The sequence below is a fragment of the Anser brachyrhynchus genome (assembly GCF_964034855.1).
Source record: "Anser brachyrhynchus genome assembly, chromosome: 29".
In the NCBI taxonomy this organism is placed as follows: domain Eukaryota; kingdom Metazoa; phylum Chordata; class Aves; order Anseriformes; family Anatidae; genus Anser; species Anser brachyrhynchus.
Genome location: NC_137722.1, coordinates 2,196,771 through 2,208,976, shown reverse-complemented (window position 1 = coordinate 2,208,976; position 12,206 = coordinate 2,196,771). Strand labels below are relative to the sequence as shown.

Below are 12,206 nucleotides of genomic sequence, written 5' to 3'. Positions count from 1 at the left end.
ACAAAGCCACTCCTGCAGTCAGTGTTGATTAAACTGCTGAGAAGGAGGTGCACGGACACATTCTGCCTTATGCATGGAAGGGGCAGGACTTGGAATCGCAGTCTGTGTGTGTGCTGCACAGAGTCCTGCCTTCTAAGACCAAACAGAACCACTAGAATACTTTTTCTGTGACCCTGTAGGTCACAAAAGCAGCACATTGCCTTCATACATTACCTTAATTAAAACCAGACATAACCATTACTACAAATTTAACTGGTCTCCCCTCTCTCCCATGCCTCAGTGCATAACATGTCTTCATTTGGGTTTGAATTTTGGGAAAGAGGGGAAAAAAAAAGGAGAAAGAGGAAGAAGAGAGACCTTCACCCTCCCAATCACGGTTTTAAAATCAAGCCCTGAACAACCTCATAGCTGACCCTGTTTGGACTTGGAGGTTGCTCTAGATGAATCCTAGCTGGACTAGATGGATGGCTGAATTATGCTACGTTTTATAAGTGCCAGTTCTGGAAAATTCACGGGCACTTTTGATAACCTGGCTCAGTAGTTATTGAATTCAAATTTTGCAAATAAAAACTGGGGTTAATACTAGGAAAGCAAAAGAATATAAAGAACCCAATGGCTGCATTTTACCCCCAGATTTCGCCTTAAAAAACATTCTACAACAATGGTGTCCTGGTGCTTGTTACTAGCAAAAATTTCAGATGTTAACTTGCATGTAAGAGCAAACTCGCACTGTAAGAGCAAATGCAGTATTCCCTGAAGAAACCGGGCTCTAGGTGAAACCAGTTACACTTTAACTCTTTTCTTAACAAGAGGGTGTAACAGGCAAGTGCGCTGCCCTGTCCCTCCGATGAAATCTCCGGATTTCCTTTCTGGCATCTCAGAGTCTGAGGAGGGCACCGGTGTGGCCATTAGGAGCAGCAAACAGTTCCCCCACGGGTAAGTGTGTGTTAGAGAGGAGCACTCACGCTCCAGCGGGTGGAAAGGCACCGTCCTGAACCATCATGTGCTGTGTGTTGATTATGAAGACAGAGGAGACCTGAGAGAACTGTTTCAGGGCTGGGATCACGGCTTGGCTCAGAATGGACAGAGCAAGAAAGGGATGGCAGCATATCCCATACCTTGGCTCTTTTTCTGGCATGTCCGTGACTTGATGTCCGCCTCTGCAGAGAAAGAATAGAGAAGGCAAGAAGCTTAATCTGGATGCATACAGAAAAGGTATTTGTTGTTTGAGGCAGCACAACACCGAGCATGTAAAATGACTCCGAAGAAAATCTCTACCCGGCAGCAGTGGCAGGTTGTGCAGACCTGGAGAGCTGAGCTGTCCCGTCAGCCCCCAGGTGAGCAAAACCTGCTTAAGAAACTTCACGTGGCTCAGCCCCACGTGGATCTGCTTCTGGAAGAACCCGCACAACAGAATGATCGCAGGCCACGCGTGTGAAGGTGCACGACGCAATTCTAAGTGGGAAAATCAGGAGTCTTCTACCAGTCCTGAGACGGGAAGGAGACTTTAGCGTGGTGGATCGTGATGGAGATGCTGCTGCTCTGATTCAGAGTGAGTAATTGGTTATCGCTGCCTTCTAAGGAACCCTTCCCCACTATCACAAAGCGACTGAAGTCGGGCTCTTTCTGGGCCTCACTGGTGCCTGCCCAAGCAGTGGCTGACCAAACCTGGCAGCAGCCACCAGCTTTAAATGCAGAAGCATTCAGCAGGCTGGGGAGAGTGGACATTTCTTCCAGCTCCACACTAAGCTGAAGGAACACGTGACAGGACAGCAAAGCAGCAGGGAAGAGTGCCAGCGCTCTCCAAATAATGCTTGCAGGTTTTTTTTTTTTTTCCTTGCTGAAATGAAACCCCAAAACATTCATTTCCTATCTGGGCATTTTTTAGCAGCAGCAAAGCAATGGCCAAGCAGCATTCCTGAAACTGAGCTCTCACTGGGATGCCTCCACTTCACATTAAGTCATTAAATCATCTTTAGGTCAAAGACAGGAGGTTATAGACAAGGGGCTGGAGTCTGGGGACTGAGTACAGTGCCCTCGGGAGCAGACCAGTCTCATTTTCTCCCTGGCTCCAAGAACATGTAAATTATTCCATCCAAAGCAGAACGGATTCAGCCAAAGAGAGCAGCCTGTGAAATACACCGTCTGTACAGCGTGGTATCACCTTGGGACACGGTGGTAGAGGTTCAGGGGTGGAAACTGGCTTGTGTTTGCCACTAAAGGGGTCGCAGCTCCGCAAGCTGTCAGAGGAGATCGCCCCCGGTCTGCATGCTTACCTGAGATTCCTGACGCACGCTGATCTCCTCCCCATCCTTCTCCACCTCCTCCTTGCTCAGTGACCTGGATACACATTTGGTTTTGTTCACAGATTCCTCGACCACTTTTTTTTCGGACTCCTTCATTATTTCCAGAGACTCCTGCGTTGTGTTGCTATTTGACATCTTCAGAGCCCTACAGCGTAGCAGTGGGCACCTGCCAGAAGAGGTGACAGAACGGGTAGAAGGGGGTCAGGCGGTGGAGAGGTTTCCACTATAGCGCCAACTCCTGCACACACAGGTTGTAACTTCCTTGTAACTCATCTGGTGTACTCCAAACCGAGCATCCTAATGACAGCCCCCCCATTCATCCCCTGGGAGGCAGCCCCTGCTTCGAGGAGACCTTGCAGGAGCTCCACTATTTTTCCCTGGACTCTGAAGACATCAGCAGGGCTGAACAAAGTCCCTGAGATACGCAGAGGTCCCTATCCTGCCCTTTAAGCTCTTTGATGTGAGGGAGAGGCTAAGGGTAGAGCTCCCGCTAACGAACACGCAGAAGCAGGGAATGCAGAAGGTGAAATAAACTCAGGCAATGGGAGGACGGGTGCTCTGTCCCGGGACAAACAACAACAACAACAAATCGGCATTGTTTTTTCCCAATCCCAGCCCAGTCCGTCTTGCAATTAGTCGCATCTTCAGTGAGAAAACAGCCTTGTACCGAAGAGATAACTCTGGTTCTTCCGGGGAAACAAAGCGACACCTGATGTCTAGCTGCCTGTGGTTAGCTACTGCAGGCAAAGCGGGAGCCAACGTTAAGAGGAAAACATAATGCTTCCTAACGAAGTTATAGTTAATTGCACCCCTTTGATTAGCAGGAGCACAGCCAGCCCCTGCACGGAGTGAGCAGGAGCGGACGAGGCAGGTGCCCCTGCCTGACGGCACCGCTATCAGGGGGAAGGGACACGACACACACCCGCTGCTCGCATCTCCTCCAGCACCGAGAACCACGCTTGTGCAGACGGCGACGGCGCAGGGCCCAGCGCCCGGGGGGTGCCGGATGAAGGGGCTGGGAAAGGGAAAGACGAAGGCAGGCCCCCCGAGACAGGGCTCCAGAACGGAAAGCAGAAGCCTAAATTTCAGAGAGGCTCAAACAAAAGGCCTGGGCGCTGGAGAACACAGCTGATGTTTATCAACTTGTTTTATTAATTGCTTTGGCAGAACAAGGCTGAAAGAGCGTCAGATTTCACAAAGATTTATTAACTCTTGGCTCCGCACGGGAACTGCTAATATTCATTAACTAATTCAACCTCACTCCCTTTTAATTTGTGGGAATGCTGAACATAAAACATGTTTTACTTTTAGTGCAGCTACTGGAATAATTTCCAGTTCCAGCCACCGAAAGCTGGAGTGCAAGCGACTGCTTTCAGCTCACGGATCCCTAGGGGGATTGGAAACCAACTCCTTGAGGCATCCGGGGCAGAAGCTGTCACGGGTGACACCGCCGCACCTCACAGGCAAACCCGCACGGCAGAAACCACAGCATCGGCCGGCGAGAGCACCTGGGAGTCCTCGGCCCTGGATCCCGCGCTCATCCCAAGCGAGGAGATGCGACAGGACACTGAGAAACGGAGGAAGCCGCAGGCGCCCGAGCCTCCTTTCACACACCTACCATCTCCGACGTCAGGCTTACGATGAGCTCAAGGCTCCTCGCTGCTCCGGCAGTAAGACTCACTGCTGTCAGCTCAGGGTCGCAGGGGGGAGAACGGGGAAAGGGAAAAGTTACTTAACCCAGGGCTGTGATGAGCCGGCAGCACCTTCAGGGTGCGTGGGAAGAAACCCTGCCGACCCCAAAAGATGGATGGAAAAGGGTGCAGGGACAGCAAGGAATGCCGCAGGGCTGAAGCTGACGAGGTTGCGCTGCCTGCTTTATGTACAGGGATCAGGCATTTCACGGCAGACACCTACCTGCAGGAGGCTGACTGGGGATACCACGGGCACGATTACGGCACAGGGATGCATCCCCACCCTGTAATAAAACGGGGAGGGGGGCAGCACCGCAGCCTGCCGGTTCTTGTGCTGCACGGATCATTTGTTGCTCCCTGCCCCTTCCTGGCACGGCCCCGCGGCACAGGGTACGGCACCACCGCCGATCCCGCTGGCAGACGCTCCCGGAGCAACCCTGCGGGAAGGGGCTGCCCTCTGGAGCCACTCCGTCCTCCTCTAGCTGCCAGGGTCTGCTCTGCGCCCCGAGCACGGCCGGGAGAAGCCGCCAGCACCCGCGGCAAGCAGAGCGCGAGGACGGGGAGCCCCCGCCTGAGGGCACGGCTCTCTGCTGCCAAGCACTTCTTCCAAGCTCAGGATCGGTGCACCCCTAAGAGCAGGAAATCGGGGAAGGGGGGCAGGAGACCTGCGCGGAAGAACAAGGAGCTCACAGACAAGATCAAAAGGAAGAGGAAGGTCTATGAAATGTGGAGAAAGGGCTTGTCCTCTCGGGAGGAGTATAGGAATGTTGTCAGGGCCTGCAGGGACGCAACGAGGAAGGCTAAAGCCCAGCTGGAGGTGAAGCTTGCAAAAGAGATAAAGGGTAATACGAAGATTTTTTTTTAAGTAAACAGTGAAAGGAAGACTAGAGATAATGTGGGTCCCCTGCTGAACGAGGGGGGCGTCCAGGTAATGGGGGATGCTGAGAAGGTGGAGATATTGAATGCCGCCTTTGCTTCGGTCTTTGCTTCGAAGACTGGCCCCCAGGACTCCTGGACCCTGGAGGGAGGAGAAAGAGGCTGGGAAATGGAGAGCTCCCCTCTGTTTGAGGGAGTGGTTCAGAAGCATCTGAGTGGGATCAACGCACGCAAATCCATGGACCCCGATAGGATGCATCCACGTGTGCTGAGGGAGCTGGCGGAGGTGATTGCTGAACCGCTATCATCTTTGAGTGGTCTTGGAGAACAGGAGAGGTGCTGAAGACTGGAGGATAGCCAATGTCACTCCGGTCTTCAGAAAGGGCAAGGAGGATCCGGGAAACTACAGGCCAGTCAGTCTCACCTCCGTCCCTGGAGAGGTGATGGAACAGCTTGCTCTGGATGCCATCTCCAAGCAATTGGAAGAGAAGAAGGTTATGAGGAGTCAGCATGGACTCACCAAGGGGAAATCGTGCTCGACCAACCTCGTTGCCTTCTATGATGGCATCACCAGCTGGGTAGATGGGGGGAGAGCAGCGGATGCTGCTAGCAAAGCTGAGAAAGTGTAGGATAGACGAAGGACCTGGGGGTCCTGGTGGACGACAGGTTGGCCACGAGCCAGCAGCGTGCCCCGGTGGCCAAGAGGGCCAATGGGATCCTGGCGTGCATTGGAAGGAGCGTGGCCAGCAGGTCCAGGGAGGTGATCCTCCCCCTCTACTCCGCCCTGGTCAGGCCTCACCTGGAGGTACTGTGTCCAGTTCTGGGCTCCCCGGTACAAAGAGACAGGGATCTCCTGGAAAGAGTCCAGTGGAGGGCCACAAAGATGATACGGGGCCTGGGGCATCTTCCCTATGAGGAAAGGCTGAGGGACCTGGGGCTGTTCAGCCTGGAGAAGAGAAGACTCAGAGGGGATGTTACCAATGTTTATAAATATGTGAAGTGTGGCAGACAGAGGGGTTTGGCCAACCTCTTTTCAGTGGTTTGTGGGGACAGGACAAGGGGCAACGGCCACAAAATGGAGCCCAGGAAGTTCCGCCCCAACATGCAGAACTTCTTCACGGTGACGGAGCGCTGGGACAGGCTGCCCAGGGAGGCTGTGGGGTCTCCTCCTCTGCAGATACTCAAGACCCATCTGGAGGCCTACCTGGGCAGCCTGCTGTAGGGAACCTGCTCTGGTAGGGGGGCTGGACCCGGTTATCTCTGGAGGTCCCTCCCAATCCCTACAATTCTGTGATTCCGTAATTTCTACCCCCACATCGGGCACCTCAGAAGGTGCTCAGCATTCATGAAGGGCAATGGGATCTTTTCTCGTCATACTGCAATGCAACTTCAGCATCACAAGAGAAAAAATCATCCGTTTTCCTCACCCCAAAAGAAGACTCAGAGACGCTGAACAGACATTTGTACGCTGCCCCCTCCTGAGAAACCTTCTGTCCCTGACAGCAGTGCTCCAAAAATTCAAGGAAGAGGTGTTGCGTGCTGCTAGTGCTTCTCAATTGCAATGCCTGCAAGAAGAGGTTTCCTCTCTGTGTGAATGAATCAGCCCTGCTCCCCCAGGACAGCCGTGGGACGCAGCGAGGGGGAGGCAGACACGAGCGGCAGCGACAGACAGCAGCTTGCAGGGGAAGGGGAAGTTCAGAGGGCTCGGTGGGGTGGGCGGGACGGAGCCGAGCTTCGCCAGGGAGACGAAAAGATTACGTAGATGCAGCATCAGGGAAGCCACAAAATCTGGGTCAGAGCAGAGACCAACAGAGCCACAGAAGGCGAGCGAGCTGCCGCTAGGTTTTGCTTGGGGTCTGGCGGCCGGCAGAGCCAGCAGGTGAGTCGCGGTGGCGAGCGCTGCGCGCCAAGGCCAGCCCGAGGGCAGCCACGAGGGATTTCCGTCCTCGCCTCCACCCCGAAAGGGGAACGCTGAACTCTACCTCCGCTGCCTCCTGGCTACGTGCGGGCTGCAGCTGCCAAGCCGTGACAACGCAAGCAGCAGCTGGCCCTGGTTAGGCAGGAATGAAGGCAAGAGACCTCTGCATTTATGGTGGAGTGGGTCCAGAAGCAGAGCTGGGAAGGGCAGGAAGCCTACGGCTAGCTGGCCCCCTTCCTGGCCTTGCTTCTCTGAGCGCAGACGCTGCTGCGAGCTAAATGAGGGCGTAAAGGCGGCATACAGCTGCTTGACTGCAGTCCGGCGCAGCAGGACAGAGGCACCCAAGGGAGCTTCTCCCGCCCCACGAGAGGGTTAAGCTACCTCTGGTCTTGGAAAAAAAGGAAAATAAGCAAGAGTGAGCCCCACTCTCTCAGTTCCTGCCGAACCCACGGCCCCAGGGTCAAGCCTGCATGCTTACAGGCTTCGCCACGTGCTCCAAAGATGAGAGGCTTGACTCATATCCCCCCACCTCTCCCCTGGGGGGGGGCTCATCTTTGTTTTCTGCGGCTCATTCCAAGAAGCACTCCACAGGGCAGAGCGCAGCCTTAGGGGACAGGCCCAGCCCAAGCCATCTCCACGTGCCCCACGCACGCAACACGGAGCTCCCACGCCGGGGAAGGAAGGTTTCTCGCTGCCAGCAAGAAACCCCGACGCAGCCCCCGGAGGCTCGGCTCTCCGCGTCCTCGCGCTGGTTCTAAACACGACGGCGGCACGCTTAGGAACAGACCAGCTCCAATCGCAACGCTAAGCAGAGCTGAAGCGCTCTGAGGACTCAGAAACAAACACCCTGAGGCTGGCGGGTGACTCACTGGTGGGCAGGACGGTCCCCGCCAGCGCCGACGGATGACCCAAGTCATTCTCAGCCCCGGGAGCTGGACAGGAAGGGCTAGCCGGGGCGCTGGTGCTGCTGGAAACCGGAGGCAGCGAACTTGGGGGGAAGGGGGGAGCAAGGACCCTCTTCCAGCACCCCCAGGAGGCTGCTGGCGAGCCCCGAACAGCACCGAGAGCCTCCCGCAAGGTTAACTGAGGATGCTCAAACGAGGATGCTCAAACGAGGATGCTCAAACGAGGACGCTTCCCTGGGGGGTTTGCTCATTGGCTTCCAGGTCCCCCAGTGAGGAGCGCGGCTCCGTGGCAACCAGCGCTGTCACCACCAGCAACCAGCCAGGTCCGGGGGTGAACCGGGACCCCCCCAGCGCAGCGGCTGCCGTAGGAGGGGGCCGTGCCTTGAAGGCGCTGAATCCTCCCCAGCTGCCCCCAGCCCGCGCCCGGCCTCCGTCCTCCTGCTTCCCCGTCCTCCTGCTTCCCCGGGCACGGCAGGCAGGGAAGTTCCCGCGGCATCCAAGCGCGCTCCCGGCTGCGGCAAGAGGCTGTTAGGGGAAAAAAAAATAAATAAAGGCTTTGCTAGCAGGACCCGCGAAGGCTGTGCAGCTGCTGAAACATCACCTGCCGGGGCTGCTCGGCCAAACGAAAGCCCCCAGCTTTTCCTTTTTTTTTTTTTTGCTGAATGGGGATGCCCAGCAGCCCCCCAAGGGGCTGGAGCCTCAGTTCAAAAGCAAAACGGTGAAGGGGCTTTCACCCCCCCCCCCCCCCCCAGGGATCGGCTCTGGCGAGGAGGAGACTTGCTTCGGGAGAAGGTCCCGAAGCCTTAACCGGGAACAGGCAGAAGCTGCGAGCGTCTCAGCTGACGGAGCGGCCTCTCCAGAGCCCTCTCCACCAGCTGCGGCGAGGGGCTTCGGTCTGCACGCCCTCACAGCCCCCCCTAAACCAAAGCGAGACGCACACACCGCGATGCAGGAGGGCCAGCTGTATTCGGCTGCACAGCGCCCAGGCTCCCCGTGCTTAGTCACCGCTCTCAGTCTCAATCTCCACCCCCACATTACATCAAAGAGGTGAAACTGTGATGCAGATGGAAGGTTTGGACTTGAGGTGGAAAGTAGGCGGGGGGGGAAATAGCCTCGTGTGAACCAGGAGGCAGGAAATGCAGGTGAGACAAAACCCCCTAGGGTTATAACCCGTAACCTCTAGGTTATTCTGCAGGATATCAGCACGTCCCAAATACCTCCAGGGTGGGTTAGAAGATGCCCGCTGAGCGGCCTTCATCCCCAGACGAGGAGAAAACTTGTCTGCTGAGCAAACGCCTGCGGCAGCTTCATGCACCGTGGGCCCTCCTGGCTGCTCTGGTAGCAGGAGAACCCGGCTGCCGGGGGAGAACTGTCCCGCGGGGACCCGTGGCCTGGGAAGAGGCCAGAGCCCGCTCCAGCCCCACGTCACTTGTAAGGCCTTTGAAGGGCCGCTCACCAGCCTCCACAGGTGCTCGGGAAACCATCATCACCAGGGCAGCGCTTCCCAGGTACGTGGTCCGTGCGTGGACCGCGTTACGCGGAATAATTCAGAGCACCAGACAGCTCCAGGAAAAGAGAGTTAGCTTGTTACCTCCCTCGATCAACGCAAACGCAACATCAGGACAGGTGTCAGGCCGCTGCTCCTGTCCTCTGAGTGTGACGCGGCTGGTGGCAGGGCTGCCAAAATGCTCTTCCTGCGACACGCAGGCATCAGACGCGCCAGAGCAAGGGGTGCTGAGCGCCGCAGCCTTCGGGACTGCGCCGCCCTGGGCAGGGCGGACACCCACCCCACCGCACTCAGGAACTGCTACTGAAACGCTTCCTTCCCAGATGCAGTGGAGCAGTTTTCACTGAAAAGGAGTAGTTCAGCAAGAGACTGAACAAAACCCACCACTTAAACGAACGCACGAGGCAGGCCGGCAGCAGCGAAGGCAGCGCACGGCAGAGGCAGTCGCCTGCCATGCAGCTGAGCTCCAGGCAGCAAGAGGGCTCCACCACACACGTTCTGCTGCTACCAACAATTAGGGGAAAAAAAAAAGCCACTTTGACTGCAGGCCCGGCTGCTTTTTCATCTCACAATCTCCACAGGAAGAGCAGCACCGGGGGCTGACAATGAAAGTTCATCGGATCATTTAAGGGGAGCACCACGGTGCCCTGGGCAGGCAGCACACGGAAGGAAGGCAGAGTCCTTCTGGGAGCGGAAGAGATGTTCTCTCTCTTCCCCGTGAGGGAAGGAAACAGAAGATGCTATTGAACTGTCTTCTAAAACCCGAACAAGCCCAGCCACCTACCCAATGCCTCCCCGCGCCCCACAGGGGACTGTGCGGTTTTTAATCTGGCACCTGCCACGTTCAGATCCGGCTCCGTGTGGAACGAAAAACTCCCGGTAGAACACTTTGCGCCTGTCTCGGGAAAGAATAATTAAGAGCAGAACAATCTGCCTCTTCCCCCTGCAGATCCCAGATGTTCTCACTCGAGACACGGCTTTGCTTCGTACCCCGGACGGCCACACCTGGCTGCGTGCAACGGGAATTGCTGGCTCCCGCCGCAGAAGGCTGCGTTCCAGTGGCAAGGAAGAGGTAACCACCATTTGTAGCTTCGAGCTCCTTCAGGAGGGCAGGAGAGGGGCCCAGCGTGTCCGGCCACGCCAGGCACAAGGCTTGGAAACACCCAGGCCACACGAACCAACACGGAGGGGAGAAATATCGGTTCATTAACAGATTCTCTTCGTTTGCCAGGTGCACGAAGGTGGTGATGCCTGCTGCCCCACCCAGTCAGCTGAGGGATGAGGGGGCTCACAGACAGAGAAAAGCAGCAAAACAAGCGAAGGATTCTCCCCCCCCCGCTCCCCCCATACCCAAAAACTGCTGCTGGGGTGCAGGAGCAGCAGGAAGAGTTGTCACACGCTCGACGGGTAACTCCGACGCAGAGCTGAGGGATGTGTTCAGAGGATCCAGCTCGATTACCTGCAATATTCAGGCCCTTTCTTTTCACTCCCAAAGCAGCCTAGACGCTACGCAAGATCGGAGCTCCCATCTAATTTCTGCTGTAAAAAGCTGATGACACAAAGATGGCAATCAATGGATTCACGCACTCTGGAGACATCCTGGGGAAGATAACTCAGTTCAGAGCTGAAGCCAGAGGCTGTAAAGATCCCCAGATCCCTCCAAAAGCCTCCCCCTACCCTGACTGTGCTTACTGCTCAACTTGTGGTGCACGTTTCCTTTTTAAAGCAAGAAAATGGTGGCGTTGGGGAGGGATCTCGTGAAGACGCAACCAGGCAACCGAGACAAGTTTTCAGACCCTCAAGAGCCCTAGATGGAAACGTCGGACTCCATCACCAAACCGGTACATTCCTGGCTGCTCCACAGCACTTCGGGGTGCAAAAAGTTCTTAAGCACTTGAACTCAACGGGTAAAATTTGCTTATGCCTAATTTGCAGGTGTGGAAAAGGCGACGCAGAGAATTCCTGCTGCAGTTCCTAGATGCCCGTATCCCTAGGGGGCATCGTCCCACGACAGGTCGGACAGAGGAGAAAGGAACCTACTGCACAAACACCTTGGGAGAGTCTGCAAAGAACTGAGTTCAAATGATACTGAAGAAAGTGGGGGGGTTAAACAGTCTCAGAGACTTAAAAGTTGTCTTAGCCCAAAGTTGACAGCTATAGCAGCCATCTTCAGACTTTCTGCTCTCCCCTCTGTTAGTCTAAGGAAATACTGTTTATTTAATGTTTAAAAAAGAAACAAAAACAACAACAAAAAAGAAAACAGTGATGCTGTTCTTCTTTTCCTTTTCAGTTTATTTTGGGAGCTGCAGTGAAGCCACGTGAGAACCCTCTCACCCCTTTGTTTATAAAATCTGGGGGGAGAAAAAAACAGCCGATAGTTAAAGAGTGAAAGGATCACAGAAGCCATCAGTATAAACATTTCTTGAGAAGGCATGGCTCAAATTCAATCCAAATGTACATTTACAGTGCTGGAAATGTTTGTGGGCTTGCCGAGGGTCCCTAGGCAGGATGGTGAGAAAAAGAAAAGAAATCTGAGACGAGAATCCCCTGTCAGAGAGTTCCCTTCTCCATTTCACACCGGTCTTCCCTTCCCCATCACGAGCTATTCCTGCATTCATCCGAAGACCAGGGAACTGCTCCCATGACGTCAAAGCAGTTTCCCAGCAACGATTAATGAGGGCTGTCCACCACAGGGGTTTCCTGAAAAGCTAGCAAGGAATTATCCACCTACTTTCTGCAGCGTCAAGATGCAACAGGACAGCAGAGAACAGGGATTTCTGTTAACCCTGCCGGGGCTCAGAAGCAGGACTCTGGCTCAGTTCCCACTGCCACACGTCACAAATCTCCTGGAGAGCCCCAAATGCAATTCCTGCCAAACAAACACGCTCGTGGGGAGCTATCACACCAGGCAGGCAACGCGTGCAGCTGCAGGAGGTGGCACCCAGGCTCAGGAGAGGTGCGCGACATGAGAAATAAACCCCTTACCCTCTTGCCTGCACACTC

The 12,206-nt window shown here is 55.2% G+C and overlaps 1 protein-coding gene across 7 annotated transcripts in view; it reads right to left on the bottom strand.

Moving 5' to 3' along the window:
- The window catches only part of R3HDM2 (R3H domain containing 2), a 55,259-nt gene that overhangs the window by 22,207 nt on the left and 20,846 nt on the right, over positions 1–12,206 (bottom strand). For all 7 annotated transcript variants that reach the window (XM_080570875.1, XM_080570877.1, XM_080570873.1 and 4 more), the window contains 2 exons: positions 2,277–2,472; positions 1,119–1,160 (listed from right to left, as the gene is read on the bottom strand). In XM_080570875.1, coding sequence (XP_080427001.1) covers positions 1,119–1,160; positions 2,277–2,441 — 207 coding nt within the window. In that variant the 5' untranslated portion in view covers positions 2,442–2,472. The remainder of the gene's footprint in view (positions 1–1,118; positions 1,161–2,276; positions 2,473–12,206) is intronic.